The following is a 16,278-nucleotide window of genomic DNA, read 5'->3' as shown; positions in this document are numbered from 1 at the left end:
CATCTTTGTCTGGTTTTGGAATTAGGGTGATGGTGGCCTCATAGAATGAGTTTGGAAGTTTACCTTCTTCTGCAATTTTCTGGAAGAGTTTGAGTAAGATAGGTGTTAGCTCTTCCCTAAATTTTTGGTAGAATTCAGCTGTGAAGCCATCTGGTCCTGGGCTTTTGTTTGCTGGAAGATTTCTGATTACAGTTTCGATTTCCTTGCTTGTGATGGGTTTGTTAAGATCTTCTATTTCTTCCTGGTTCAGTTTTGGAAAGTTATACTTCTCTAAGAACTTGTCCATTTCTTCCAAGTTGTCCATTTTATTGGCATAGAGCTGCTGGTAGTAGTCTCTTATGATCCTTTGTATTTCAGTGTTGTCTGTTGTGATCTCTCCATTTTCGTTTCTAATTTTGTTAATTTGGTTCTTCTCCCTTTGTTTCTTAATGAGTCTTGCTAATGGTTTGTCAATTTTGTTTATTTTTTCAAAAAACCAGCTTTTAGCTTTGTTGATTTTTGCTAAAAATATGGAACGCTTCACGAATTTGCGTGTCATCCTTGCGCAGGGGCCATGCTAATCTTCTCTGTATCGTTCCAATTTTAGTATATGTGCTGCCGAAGCGAGCACTCACCTTGTCTTCTTTGCAGGTGGCCACGTCAACCCAGCTGTTTCTTTTGCATTGTGTCTTTTTGGACGGATGAAGTGGTTCAAATTCCCCTTTTATGTGGGGGCCCAGTTCTTGGGAGCCTTTGTAGGGGCTGCAACCCTCTTTGGCATTTACTATGGTGAGTAGGGCCCCTGAGTCCAGAGATTAGGGAGGGCTGGGTCTAAGCTGAAATTTAGGATTACCTGGCAGGAAGAGGTGAGATAAGGAAGAACAGGACACAGTCTATCATACACTTGACAGGCAGTTCTAAGTGTCCTGAATGAAAGTGAAAGTGTTGGCTGCTCAGTTGTGTCCAACTCTTTGTGACCCCATGGACTGTAACCTGCCAGGCTCCTCTGTCCATGGAATTCTCCAGGCAAGAATACTGGAATGGGTTGCCATTCTTTTCTCCAGGGGATCTTCCCAGTCCAGGGACTGAAACTGGGTTTCCTGCATTGCAGGTGGATTCTTCGCCATCTGAGCCATCAGGGAAGCCCTTCTAAGGGTCCTAAGTTCTAATTAACAGGGCCAACATTATTCTCAGGGCACGTTCATGAAGCCTGTTAGTGAAAATGATTACAACTTAAATGAAGGGGAGAACATAAAGGAATTCAACAAGTACTACAGTGTAAACAATGCCAAAGCCAGCAACAGGCCACTGGCTTCTCCATAGCTTTCTCTGAATTGGCTGGGAGAGAAGTCATTGGCTAGTGGCAAAGGGAATGATGAGTAAGTATTTAGAGAAGGAATTTGGAGCAAAGCCTTTGAGGGAAGGAACACAGCAGAGAAATGGGGTGAGTAGGGAACCCCATCTCCCTTTTGCCCAACAGCCAGGGCTTCCATTTGGCAGCAGTCCTGGGGGAATCAAAGTTCTGACGATGGAAGATCCAGATTTTAGTTCCATGTGAACTAAGTAAGTAGCTGTGTGGCTTCAATAAGTCATCTGACCTTATTGGTCTCAGTTTCCTCCTCTGGAAAATGAGGGAATGAACCAGATGCCTTCAGAACCCCTTCAAACTAAAAAATCTTGGGGTTCCATAAAATCAACTGTTAAAGTAGTTCCTTCTATCTAACCCAAAGTAAATCTCAATAGCTTATATCTCTCAAGCTGGAACACTTAGGAAACTAGAATTTATGAGCCAAGCCTAATAGTGGTACCTGTGGAAAGGCACCTTTTTCCACAGACTATCCTAAGAATTAGAGTGCAAGAAAACTGCAGGAGAACTTGAGATCAGACCAGAAACCTGGAGAGTCAGCTGCTGGGTCAGGAGAGGCCTGGGGGTCTGGGACAACCTAGACCACACTGGCTATGTCAGGGTCTGCTGTGTCTCTTGCTCTAAGAGCATCTTCACTGTACTTGATGCCCTCAAATGCTGGACTGGTAGTAGGGGTTACTGAGAACCCTCTGGGAATCATGAATTCTGCCTAGAGCAGGTCTAAGCTTCACTTTGGCTTTTAGTCAATCTTGCAAATTCCAACAATCCCCTCAGAGAAAACTGGTTCCCAAGACCCGCTGAATAAGGATTTGGCTCAAGTGTGGGGAGAACCATCCGGGGCAGCCAGGGCTTTCTCTCTCTGACCCGTCACCCTGGGAGCTCTCTGGGCATCTCTAAAACTACCATACTATGAAACAAAGAGAGGTGAATGATATGGATCTGCCAAACTGAACCTGGCTATTTGTCTGTACTTGCTCAGCACAAGACCCAGCATAGGCCTCCCTCTCTTCTGCCCAAAGGACACTAACATGCCAGAGTTCTGTCTTCTGTAGATGCATTTATGTCTTTTGCTGGTGGAAAACTGCTCATCGCGGGAGAAAATGCAACAGCACACATTTTCGCAACATACCCAGCTCCGTATCTGTCTCTGGCGAATGCATTTGCAGAACAAGTAAGTGTATATGCAACAAAGACCCAACTTCAGTGAAAAGACATACTCTAATAAGGAGGAGGAACAGGAACATTACAGGTCTATCAGAAAGGAAAGTCTGTGTTTCCAAAGTTGGAGGTCCCTAAGCATAACCCTAGCTTTGCTGACAAATTCTTGCACTTGCCAAAGTTGAATCACTAAGAGTTTCCTGCTTCCTCTTTAAAAAGTACACTTGTTTCACATCAGCTGAAATTCAGAGAAAAGTGGAGGAGTGGACATTTCAACCCCAGTAGGGGCAAATGGGGTTTGCTTTGCAAAACTGTCTCATTTGTTCACATCATGTAAATGTAGAGATCTGGAGAAAAGACGTTTTGTTCTCAGTTCAAGAACTGTGAAGTGTGGTAGGCGAGCTGAGGGTCCTTGGTGTCTCCCCATGTGTATAGGTTTATCTAGACTCTCCAGGCAGCTAGAAGTGTCTCTCCTTATTGACATTTAAACAAGGGGCATCCAAGCATTTGTCATGTAGCCAAGAGCACAACTATTCTGGTCTTAAATCAGTTGTCTCAGTCTCATCCTGATTCTTCTGCTTAGGATCTCTGTGCCCTTGGGCAAGTTTCTTAACCTCTTTCAATCCTCCTTTTCTCATCTGTAAATTGTGAATAAATAGGATTTATCTTAGATTAGTGTGAGGTTCTAATGAGAAAAAGCAATGAAGTACCTGGCACATAATAAGTATCTGGTAGATAGTGGCTGTCATTTCGTTGTTAAAGTAAAATAGTAATACGATTTCCAAATAATAGTTTAGAAATTTTAGAAAGTAGAGACTGGGGGAAACACCCTCTATACCACACCACTTCAAAATACCTGCTACCATTGTTTGTATAATCCCTTACAACTTGTCTTTTATGTTATTTTCAAGTATAAAATGTAGTGCACATATAATTTTTTACCTGCCATAAGTATTTTTAAATTTTACCACATGTGGAAAAAAAAAATTTTACCACGTGTGTGCTTACTCGCTCAGTCGTGTCTGACTTTTGTGACCCCATAAACTGTAGCCCGCCAGGCTCCTCTGTCCACGGGGGTTCTCAAGGCAAGGGTACAGGAGTGGGTTGTCATTTCCTTCTCCAGTGGATCTTCCTGACCCAGGAATCAAACCGGGGTCTCCTTCACTGCAGGTGAATTCTTTACCAACTGAGCCACGAGGGAAGCCTCTGATTTTTTAAAAAATGTTACCACATAGTTTTTGTTTTCTAATTAAAAAAAAAAAACATACCTGTTCATTTTCATGTTAACCTAGAAAAATATTTCATGTTAATGTGTGATTTAATCATCACATTGTACACACAGATTTCATATTTATTGTTTTTAGTGGCTGTATAATAGACTATAGAATGGGCACTACACAATTGCTTTTGCCCTGTTGATGTGGAATCCAGTTTTCCAGTACTATAAATAATGCTTAATTATGTATTTGCATACTCATTTTATGATTTTTCCATATTTTAGATTATTTCCAAGGTGTAGTTCTCAAGTATCCAACTGGGTCCAATTGAGTACACACGTTTATGGGCTTTTTAAAATACATATTGCTAAATCATTGCTACATTGCCTTTCAAAAGCATAAAACATGATTAGTTCAACCAGGAAAGCCTGAGAGGACTGATATCATTTCCCTAACATTTAGTATTGCTTGCATTTTTTTCATTACCAATCAGTTTTCCGCACTTATTTGTTTTTCAAATCTATTTTTCTTTTATGAGCTGTCTTTTCATTTCCTTTGCCCATGTATCTATTGACGTCTCACACCATTTTTCTCACCAATTTGAATGAGCCCCTTTGTTCATTTCTCCAGCCTGCAGCTTGCCCTCTATTTATCTGGTAGTAGCTTAGCAGGTCAGTGTAGTTGAGATACAGTCTCTAGAGTTAAACTCTCTGCATCCACAGCTGATTGCCACTGACTGTGTCACCTAGGTCAGGTAACCAGTCTGTAAAGGAGAGAGATGTGAGCACCCACGTCTAGGACTGCTATGAGAAGAAAAGGCTCTGACACGGTGCTCAGCCAGTGTATGTTGCTTTTTACTAGGTTGGTTTTTAACAATAGGGGGTGCATGGTGGGCCAGTGGGAAGAATATAAGTTGAACCCCTCGTACATTTTCTCCTTACCCAGGTAGTGGCCACCACGCTCCTCCTCATTGTCATCTTTGCCATTTTTGACTCAAGAAACTTGGGAGTCCCCAGAGGTCTAGAGCCTGTGATCATTGGCCTCCTGATTGTCACCATCGCCGCCTCTCTGGGAATGAACAGTGGCTGTGCCATGAACCCGGCTCGAGACCTGAGTCCCAGACTCTTCACTGCTTTGGCAGGTTGGGGGTTTGAGGTGTTCACGTAAGTAACAAAATGATCGGGGAAGCAGGAGGAAGATTCCTGCTGCGCCTCAATGGGGAAGGCTCGGCTCCGACCTGGAGATCTGAGAGAGCGCAGATGGGAGGGTGAGGGGAAGAGCACCCTCGTCGTAAGTGTGGGACGTATCGCTGGTGGTTTATGATGTGTGTGTGCGAAAGACAGAGAGAGAAGGGGGAGGGAGACAGAGAGGAATCACTGACACTATTCTAATCACCACTACTGGCAGCACTGGAGCCACTACGGAGTAAGCATTGTGAGGACAGGGACCTCAACTGTGTTTTCACTGCTCTGTCTGCAGTGACTGAAATAGGGTCTAGCACATAGAAAGCCTCAATGAAAGCTATTGAATAAAAGAGTGGATAAATGCTCTGTGCCACATACGTTCTAGGAGATGAAGGATACAAAAAGAATCAAGCATCATTCCTTGTCTTTTTTGTTTCTTTTGTTGTGTCGGGTCTTCGTTGCGGCACACGGGATTCTCCCCATGTCATGCAGAACCTTTTGTTACAGTGCACAGACTCTCTCCAGTTGTGGTGTGCAGGCATAGTTGCTCCATGGCATGTGGGATGTTAGTTCCCTGACCGGGGATTGAACACAAGACCCCTGCATCACCAGGCAGATTCTTAACCACTGGACCACCAGGAAAGTCCCCAACATACCCTATCTTTAAGGAACAAACAATACAATGAATTTTCTAGAGCAGTGGTTCTCAGCCAGTGGCAAGTTTGCCCCCAAGGATGTTTGGCAATGCATGGTGACACTTTGGGTTGTCACAGCTGGGCATGGTGGGGGCAGAACTTGTCACCAGTATCTAGTGGATAGAGTCCAATGTGGGATACTGCTAAGCATCTTACAGTACCCAGGACAGATCTCCACAACTAAGAATTATTCAGCCAAAAATGCTAAGAGTACCACAGCTGAGGAGCTCTGTTCCAGAAAGACCATACTAGAACATGAAAAGGTGGAACAAAATGTTCACAGCTAGGATGGATCCTTTGTATTCTTCCAATGGACCATTGAGAACATATGTTAAAGGTCTCCTTATTTCCAAAGACCAGAATTAACCCATGAGTTTCCTTTAATTCCAATTTCCTGAGGTTCACTCCAGGAGACCACTGTCCTCACCTCACCACCAAGACACCTCTGTGAGCTTCACACAGACCCCTAAAACAAAGACACACCAGAGTGATCTGGCCTCGCTTTGAACCTTGCTTGGTGATTCACCCAAAGCTCTAAGAGTGATGGTAGTTCTAAAACAGGTCTTGCCTGTTCTCTTTGCTTTGTTGAGTATATGGCAGGAGCCCACATCTGTGATGTTGAAATCACCTAATGCCAAACTCTGAGCACTGCATCCCTTATTAGGATCAGGATTTTTCCCCTCATGCATGCATTCATTCATCCATGCAGCTTCCTAATCCCTTATTCAAGGCCCAGTGCTAAAGATGCCCTTTACTGCTTTGCTTATGTTCTGTTTCAGAGGGTGAGCATAGGCTCTTACACAGGTTGAAGCTGTCAAATGACTAACCCCAGGAGTTGAGAGATTTCGCAGCTCCAAATTTAGGAACTATGGGAGTGAAAGTAGGGTTGTTTTATAGTATTTGGACATGTTCAATCAGAGACAGAGAGGCTATTTCAAGCAGAGAGGCATCTGTATCTAAAGACAGTATATTAAAATGACACATGATCTAGTCTAGTTGGAAGGCTGTATGAAGAAACTTGGAAGAGCAATTGTTTCAGATCATAGAGGACTAGATTTCTAGAACAAGACTCTGGGATTTTTGTTGCTCTCTTTTCTATAGATTACAGGGAGCAGCAAAGGATTTAGGGCAAAAGTTTGATGTGTTTAGGACTTCAATTTACCAAAAATTAATCTGACATTATTATATAAAAGAAATTAAAAAGGAGTAGAAGGGGCAGATACCAGTTATGAAATAGCTAGGCTGGCTGATAATCCTCTACCAAAGGTTCAAAAGAAAACCTCTGAGTGGTAATAGGATTCCAAAGGGTCTCTAGAGTTCCATTCTTTCAGGGTTTTCCACCCAAGACAAGCATCTCAGAAGATTTCCTAGTTTGAATCCACATCCAGGATCTCAGATGAAACCTAGACTGCCTTATTCTCAGACCCTCATTTGCCCTATATGGCAAGAAGTGAGGATGACAGGGAAGTAGGTTCCCGAGAGTCTGACAAGGGCAAGACAGACCCTATCTGACTCTTGCTTCCCCTTAAGTATTAGGATGTAAAAGGGCTTCTCTGATGGCTCCAAAAGTAAAGAACCTGCCTGCAATGAGGGAGACCGAGGTTCCATCCCTGGGTTGGGAAGATCCCCTGGAGAAAGGAATGGCTACCCACTCCAGTATTCTTGGGCTTCCCTGGTGGCTTAGATGGTAAGGAATCTGCCTGCAATGCAGGAGACCTGGGTTTGATCCCTGGGTCAGCAGGATGCCCTGGAGAAGGAAATGGGAACACACTCCAGTATTCTTGCCTGGAGAATCCCATGGACAGAGGAGCCTAGTGGGCTACAGTCCATGGGGTTGCAAAGAGTCAGACATGACTGAGCGACTAAAACACACACACACATTAGGGTGTAAGCAAGTGGTCTTCACTAATTCACATTAAAGTGTTAATAGCTTAATAGATAAGGATCTCAGGGGTGTTGTTAATTTTTAAAATAACTAAGCCAGAGAAATGAATCCTTGATGATAGTACCCTGCTATGCAACTGACACACTTTTATGGTATCCCCCCCAAATCACAGCACACCAATAACCTTGTTTACCTGTAAGGCCAGGCAGGAAGCCACATCAAATCTCCTCCATTTAAGCCTTGTGACCTTAGCACAAAATATCCAGCTCAAGAGAGTCCAGACAGTGAAAGGAGGACATGCATGCTGGCAGGTATCTTAGCCCCTAATCTGTTAAATGACAGTGAAAGATTCACCACAAATCAGTGCTAGAAAAAAAAGGAAGTGATGGACCAAATAAGGTGGTTAAATTCACTTCATGTGCTGAAGAGAGTTTCCCCAGTGGCTCAGTGGTAAAGAATCCACCTGCCAAGCAGGAGATGTGAGTTCAATCCCTGGGTCAGGAAGCTCCCCTGGAGAAGGTAATTGCAACCCACTCCAGTATTCTTGCCTGGGAAATCCCATGGGCAGAGGAGGCTGGTGGGACATAGCCCAGGGGGGTCGCAGAGTTGGACACGATTGATTAAACAGCAGCAGTATGTGCTGAAGAGAAGGTGCCTCTCACAGAAAATTCTTTTCATAGAAAATTTGGAGGCATGGGATAAGGTTCTGTGAGAAGAGTGGAGTGCAATGTCCTCTTTCCTGCACAGTAAGAGTGCCATCTGGTGGCCACGGTGCCTAATCTCAGTGCTCTTCCCTGGAACCTGCATTGATGATCTAAGATTCAGGATCTAAGAGAGTGCTTGCATGATCCGGGTGGAAAGGACCACGGTATAGATGGAAGTGTGAAGCTCAGAGATGGGGAGACTTGCTCAAAGACCTTCTGTAGTCCTGAGGTCCCAGGTGGCTCAGTGGTAAAGAACCTGTCTGCCAATGCAGGAGACATGGGAGACTTGGTTTCGATGCTTGGGTTGGGAAGATCCTCTGGAGGAGGAAATGGCAGCCCAGTCCACTGGAGTAGAGAATCCCACGGACAGAGGAGCCTGGCGGCTACCGTCTATAGAGTCATAAAGAGTTGGACACAACTGAGCACGCGTGCACAGACACACACACACACACACATGCACAGAGCAATGTACTAAGTGCTCTAAACCCAGGACACTCCTGAGATTAGAACTAGGTCTCATGGATTCTAGAATAGGCCCCCCTTTATTATTTTTAAAGTAATTTTATTAAAATATTATATTAAATATTATAATATTTCCTTTATTATTCTTTCTAATAAAAGTTCAACACAAACAGTTCCATGGAAATATGTATAGTTATTAAAAATGAAATTGTAAATAGCAGCCATGAATATGTCCCCCAAATAAAACACTGAAATTCCTATGCAGAGTTGTGTTCCTTTCGTTTCCTCTGTCTCCTCTGCATTACCCTCAACTTTTTGTTCATAATTATCCTTCTTTTAAAAAGTTTCATCTCAAATGCACACATCCTTAAACAACTACACAACTATACTGTATAGTTTTACCTGCTTCAGAGCACTCATGGTCCTTTCTACTGAATTATCTAAATGGATTTTCTGTCCCCAAAAGAGATGGTGACAATTCACAGAGACACCTGAGTTCTCCCAGAACTGTACCTCCAATATAATGTATTGACACTGAGAACTTCTGGAGGGGAGAGGGAATCCTTATCAGAAGATACATTTGAGTAAGCTGTGACCTCAAAATATAAGTATGGAATTAAATTATATTTAGTATTTAATTCATATATCTACCTTTGAATTTTTAATTCATTCATTGGCAAATGTTTCCTGATTATTTATCTTGTGATTGCCCTCATTCACCAATCACGTCCAGGAATCTCTCCACATCTCCCTTCCATTCACAATCCCCAGGATGCGCCACTTCAGTATGAGGGAAAGGCAACTCCTGAATAATCGACCTGAACTTACCCTGAAGTGAAAAAGTGAAGTCGCTCAGTAGTGTCCGACTCTTTACGACCCCATGGACTGTAGCCTACCAGGATCCTCAGTTCATGGGACTTTCCAGGCAAGAATACTGGAGTGGGCTGCCATTTCCTTCTCCAGGGGATCTTCCCAGCCCAGGGATCGAACCCTGGTCTCCCACATTGCAGGCAGACGCTTTACCATCTGAGCTACCAGGGAAGTCCATTTAATGTGGTGAACTTGCCCTAGATGCCCTCTATTGTTGCCATGGGTTCAGGGACTATGTTTTCTGAAAAGAAAATAAATGGGACATTTCTCTCACAGGTACTAATAGAACAATGGAATTGGTCAACTGAAATCAGTATCCTGCAAAATAGTACCTTTAAGCAATTAACACAGACATTTTTCTGGCATCCCCTCAGTCATAGGATGCAAATGACCTTGCTTACCAGTAAGGTCAGGCAGGGAACCTGCTCCTCCCTTTAAGCCTGGCACAACACATCCAACTCAAGGGGGTCCAGCCAGTGAAAGGATACCGGTCACCAAGCTACCATGAGTGCCATTCTACTTAGCTCCGGCTGATTTGAAAAGGAGCCATGAGCAGGAGCACAACTAGCTGGTTAGTGAGTAACTAGCAGTGATACCAGAAGGAAGGCCAAGCGATGTATCACTAATTGCTTTGTTTGCTTTCAGAGTTGGGAATAACTTCTGGTGGATTCCTGTAGTGGGCCCTTTGGTTGGTGCTGCTCTTGGAGGCCTCATCTATTTTCTTCTCATTGAAATCCACCACCCAGATCTGACCCCAGACTTGGAGACAGAACAACCGGAGGACAAACCAGAGAAATATGAACTGAATGCAATCATGTAATAGCATGCTCAGGTCTGGGTTTACAGTTGGCTACCTACTGGGCTTTACCTTTCACAAAGCATCTTCACACACATTATCTAATTGAATCCTCCTAGTGACCATCTGGGGTAAATATCAAGCTGCTCATCTTTCAAATTAGAAAACAAAACCTTAGGAAAGTTGAATTGCCTAAGGTCCCATGGAAAGTTGAACATCATCGAATGCATCCTACACATATCAGATTAAGAACTGCACAAAAAGTTTGACCAGCCCCTCTTGGCTCACCAGAAGAAGGATTGGCAGCTTCCAGAATTTGTACACAGCCTGGGCAACATTCTTCTGGATCCTAAGTTATAACACTGCCATCGTCTGATTTTATTCCCAGAAACACTATAAAAGGAAGAGGTAGCCCATATTTTTCATCTGCTGAAGAACATTATCAGAGGTGACTAAGGGTGACCCTTCCTAGGCCACGCTTAGTCTTGCTAAGTCCTGATCTTCCTGACCATCCCAGCATTGTACATTCCAGGAATTTCCTCTTGGTCAGGCTCCTCCCTGTCACTTTAGTCAAGAGTCAGTGAATTAGGGAACTCTGCTCGATGTTATGAGGCAGTCTGGATGAGAGGGAGTTTGGGGGAGAATGGGTACATGTGTATGTATGGCTGAGTCCCTTTGCTGTCCACCTGAAACAAAACTCTATCACTGCACTGTCAATCAACCATACTCCAATATAAAATTAAAAGTGTAAAAATTAAAAGGTAAAAAGTCTCTGTGAATTACAAGCATGAGAAATTGTTCTACATCAAGTGATGCGCTTTAACGGTTACAAAGCTCAGAATTCCCAGACCATCCAGTTTCTCAACTGTTTTATAATGATAACAGAACAACCAAAAGCACATGTGAAATGTCTCCAGGGGCCTTTAATAGACAGTAATAGACTGACAGATGGAATTTCTTCTTGCTCTGAAAATACTGGCATTTCCTATTTGAAATAAATTTGGAGTGACGTGTTTGTTTGGAGTTTTTATGAGTAATAAGATTGCTAAGTACACTTAGTTTAGAGGTTGTCTGTCCTATCTACAAATTAAGATCTCTGGGGAACTTCTAGAAAAACAACTTGGTAAACATCTTGGGTGATTCTAAATGGGTGTAGCCAGTGTTGAGAACATTGACTTGGTTAAAGTACATGGGTTTCCTTGAGAAACACGCCTAGTGGTGACCAAGTAATTCCTGGCAGGATTCTCAGACTTGGGGTCCTCAGGGGTTAGAGGGAAGTGGCTCTCAGAAGGGGACAGTTTACTCCTCCTCACTCTCACCTATCACCCCCGCAAGGGGACATTTGGCCACATCTGGGGACAGTCTTGGCTGTCACAGCTGGGGTAGGAGTGTTATTGGCATCTAGTGGGTAGAAGTCAGAGATGCTGCTGAACTTCCTACCACACACAGGATAGCCCTCGCCTGCAGCACCCATTCATAGCCAGATGTCTTCAGTGCGAAGGTTGAGAGACCCTAGATTCAAGAACAGACAGGCACGTAAAAGAAGACACCGAAGTCCTTGTGCCTTGATCCCAGTTCTGTCAAAAACAGAGATGCCAGATGAGTCGGAACCAGACCCCGTGGGTACATTATACTTCTTACCCCAAATCAAGAGGTGACCCCAAATTTGAGTTTCCAGGTTGGACAGTAGAATCTATGACCCCACAGGTGCTCATTAAACACTGCTTGGTGATTAATGACTGGAATTATGAAGAGAAAATGTGCGCTTATGGAAATCAACCCCAGAAAGGTTTTTTTATTTATGGAAAAAAGAAGTTCTCTTGTTCCAGGTGCGTGCATTCAAATCCTCTGTCTTTTTCAGTTTACAAATGGGTTTGCCTGGGTCAGGTACTTATCCAAGAGAATATCCATGTTTCAGAAGTCAGTAAGCCAAATACCTGCCTTTAAAAAACAGATTCTTAGGACTTCATTGGCTGTCCAGTGGTTAAGACTTTGCCCTCCAATGTAGGGGTTCCATCCCTCATCGGGGACCTAAGATCCCACAAGCCTCTTGGCCAAAAAAAAAAAAAAAAAAAACCAAAATGAAAACATAAAACAGAAGTAATATTGTGACAAATTCAATAAAGACTTTAAAAATGATCCACATCAAAAAAAATATTTTAAAAAAGTAATTATTTAGGAACCAGAATTGCAACATTTCCCCTTCTCTCTTCCTTGTCAATGGCAAAACTTAGTAGACATGTTTATTATCAAAGATAGAATTTCTCTATGAGTCCCTAACTAGTTGAGATCTCAGAGTATGCCAAAGGTTGTAGGACTTTTCTAACCATCAACAGCCAGAGTTTTTTTTTTTTCCATTTATTTTTATTAGTTGGAGGCTAATTACTTTACAATATCATAGTGGTTTTTGCCATACATTGACATGAACCAGCCATGGATTTACACGTATTCCCCATCCGGATCCCCCCTCCCACCTCCCTCCCCACCCCATCCCTCTGGGTCTTTCCAGTGCACCAGCCTCGAGCACTGTCTCATGCATCCAACCTAGGCTGGTGATCTGTTTCACCCTTGATAATATACATGTTTTGATGCTGTTCTCTCAGAACATCCCACCCTCGCCTTCTCCCCAGAGTCCCAAAGTCTATTCTGTATATCTGTGTCTCTTTTTCTGTTTTGCATATAGGGTTATCGTTACCATCTTTCTAAATTCCATATATATGCATTAGTATCCTGTATTGGCCTTTATCTTTCTGGCTTACTTCACTCTGTATAATGGGCTCCAGTTTCATCCATCTCATTAGAACTGATTCAAATGAATTCTTTTTAATGGTTGAGTAATATTCCATGGTGTATATGTACCACAGCTTCCTTATCCATTCGTCTGCTGATGGGCATCTAGGTTGCTTCCATGTCCTGGCTATTATAAATAGTGCTGCGATGAACATTGGTGTGCACGTGTCTCTTTCAGATCTGGTTTCCTCAGTGTGTTTGCCCAGAAGTGGGATCGCTGGGTCATATGGCAGTTCTATTTCCAGTTTTTTAAGAAATCTCCACACTGTTCTCCATAGCGGCTGTACTAGTTTGCATTCCCACCAACAGTGTAAGAGGGTTCCCTTTTCTCCACACCCTCTCCAGCATTTATTGCTTGTAGACTTTTGGACAGCAGCCATCCTGACTGAACAGCCAGAGCTAATACTCAGCTGTTGAAAGAAATAAGTGGAGTAAAAGCATCATATTTAAAAACCCAATCTTTAAAAATAAAGTATTATTACTTTTAAATTGCTTATACACACACACTTGCATTTTTTTAAAAGTATGTCAGTGCCCAAAAATGTTGTCATGGATAAAGAATTACAGCTTCTTGTTATAGAGAATGGTTCACAAGTTTTATTTAGCCACAGAAGAACCTATTGTTCAAATAAAATCTTAATGTGGTATCCAAAAGCTAACCAGAGCTGCTATAAACAGAAAGAGGTCTGGGGCGAGGAAGTAAGTTTCATCCTGCCTGTGATACCTTACTCCCCTAGTGCAGCCACTGAGGGGTGTCTGGAAAGAAATCCTGTCTATGCGGTGGGGGATCTTCAGAACACAAGTTGGAAACCACTGATAAGAGTTTGGGACAAGTTGTTGCTAAACATTTTTATAAAAGTTTCCAGTATAGAACCTAGCAAAGGCCATGTTAATTCAATCTCAGGCAATTTGTCAAAGATGTCTTAATAAACAAACTTAAGTTAAATGGAATTAACCTACATCACCCACAAAAAGATGTTGTATGTCAAGTTGTATATAACTTCTCAAACTGAGAATTTAAGTTTTCTGAGATAACATGTTTATTTATCACAGCGTGTGGAGAGAAACCATGGTAGTCCTGACCAGGCTTATTGGCTCTCTAAGTCTCTATACAAATAAATTGGTACATAATTGATGATAGATAAATGATATATAGATGGATAGACAGGAAGACAAGTAGATAGGTAAGTAGATAGACTGATCCACCGAGCCCCAATCTCTTTCCTGTTGCTGGAAACACAGTAGCTCTTATTAAGAGAAGTAGTCTGGAGGCTAATAAAAGAAGGCCCCCATAAAAGTGAACATGAATAATTGAACTGAATTAAATGAGAGAATTCATGGAACTGTGTGAGGATGCACATGGCGTCCAAGCAGAGTCTGACACCCCATGGATACATTATGTCTTTGGGGGACTTTAGGAATGTTTGCCTTTGTGGACAGAAATTTATTTGCTTAAATAATGTTTTATGATAGCACTGGTAGCAAACGTTTTCATGTCATGTTAGAAGACACTAAAACATTTTCCTGGGTTACTAAAAGCATCCTGGGCTCTAGCATGCCCCCTGGTGCCTCAGAGCCTGGACATACTGCAGCCTCTTCCTCCTGCATGGGTGCCAAGTTGCTTCAGTCATGTTCAGCTCTTTGCAACCCCATGGACTACAGCCCGCCAGGCTCCTCTGTCCTTGGAATTCTCCAGGCAAGAATAATGGAGTGGGTTGCCATTTTCTTCTCCAGGGGATCTTCCCGACCCAGAGACTGAACCCACATCTCTTAGGTCTCCTGCGTTGGCTGGTGATTTCTTTACCACTAGTGCCACATGGGAAGCACTTAAAATGTGTTCAGTCGTGTCCAACTCTCTGAGGCTCCATGGACCATAGCCCACCAGGCAAATTTTCTTGCCTGGATAATTTTATTTTTTGAAGCAAATCCCAGACATGAAATATAATGGTATTCATGGATATTTAATATGTATATCTAAAAGATAAGGATTCTCTTAAAAAAACAAAATACCATTATCACACAAGAATAATTATCAATAATTTCTTAATATCATCAAATATCCATTCATACTTCACATTTCTAGTGAGACTTTCCTTCAACTCCAGTTAATAACAATGTGGAATCTGGGAAGACTGAAAACAAGGGATTTACTCTGATATCTCAGAGAGACATGGGGATTTTGCAGAACAAGTTTATCTCAGTTCTGTACTCTTGTATCAGAGCCTTCTTTAAGCTTTTCACAAAATATTTACATTTTTATACCAAAAGGAAAATGCATTTGCCTACTATTAAAAGTTGCCATCTGCCAGGAGTGAAATTATTTTCAGAAAGAGAGGAAGTCTTGAATTTACCTGGATTTTAGAAAATATCTTTAGTGACCATTGTTACACCAAAAAAGACATACTCCATAGAATGCTTACACTTTAAAAGCTGAAACACACTGTGAAAAGACATCCAAATATTTAACATCTATGCAGCCCTATGCGAGGGAATCACTGTAACAGACTAAGGTAAGTGAAAACTTAAAAATTCCTAAGCTGCTCCACTTGGAGTAGTGGTGTTTGATGCTTCCTATTTATTGTTTGTTTATACTTTTTGCTCAATGACTTCAGACCTTTGAAGATAAAAGCTAATAAAAAGTGGCACAATACTCCCCAACTTTTGTGTAAAGGAAATTACCTGTACCAAAGGAGATTTTCATGGCTCTCAGCTGGCAGATCTCATCTGGTGATACACTGAGAATTGGATTCTATTTTAATAGATGATGGGCTTCTCTTGTCACTCAGGTGGTAAAGAACCCACCTGCAATGTGGGAGACCTGGGTTCGATCCCAGGGTTGGGAAGATCCCCTGGAGAAGGGAACGGCTACCCACACTAGTATTCTGACCTGGAGAATTCCATGGTCTGTATAGTCCATGGGATCGCAAAGAGTCGGACACGACTAAGCGACTTTCACTCACTTAATAGATGATATAATTATAGCCAAAAAGACCTCTGCAGACCAAGGAGAAAAGAAGACCATGCACTGTAGAAGGCCATCTAGGAGCCTGTTCTTAGCCTGGAGTCAAGAGCAGGGAGTAGAGGTTCTGGGACTGAACCACTGACCTTTGGAACAATACCATGAAGGGAGTCTGTGCAATCACAGGCTGGTGACTCGTTCTCAAGAGGCCAG

At 42.6% G+C, this 16,278-nt stretch overlaps 1 protein-coding gene and 1 non-coding gene across 2 annotated transcripts in view; one reads left to right on the top strand and one right to left on the bottom strand.

The window, feature by feature from the left end:
- Positions 1-11,331, top strand: part of AQP9 (aquaporin 9) — a 45,998-nt gene extending 34,667 nt beyond the window's left edge. The window contains exons 3-6 of the mRNA XM_070469227.1: positions 631-768; positions 2,398-2,516; positions 4,666-4,883; positions 10,166-11,331. Of these exons, the coding sequence (XP_070325328.1) occupies positions 631-768; positions 2,398-2,516; positions 4,666-4,883; positions 10,166-10,340 (650 nt within the window). The 3' untranslated portion in view covers positions 10,341-11,331. The remainder of the gene's footprint in view (positions 1-630; positions 769-2,397; positions 2,517-4,665; positions 4,884-10,165) is intronic.
- On the bottom strand, positions 504-610 carry LOC139035822 (U6 spliceosomal RNA). Its single transcript, XR_011488526.1, has one exon. It is a non-coding gene; the product is annotated as a U6 spliceosomal RNA (small nuclear RNA).
- Positions 11,332-16,278: the final 4,947 nt, after the last annotated feature.

Source organism: Odocoileus virginianus, chromosome 6 (assembly GCF_023699985.2).
Source record: "Odocoileus virginianus isolate 20LAN1187 ecotype Illinois chromosome 6, Ovbor_1.2, whole genome shotgun sequence".
In the NCBI taxonomy this organism is placed as follows: Eukaryota; Metazoa; Chordata; class Mammalia; order Artiodactyla; family Cervidae; genus Odocoileus; species Odocoileus virginianus.
Note: the sequence above shows the minus strand (reverse complement) of the source record. Positions and strands in the feature narration are given on the sequence as shown.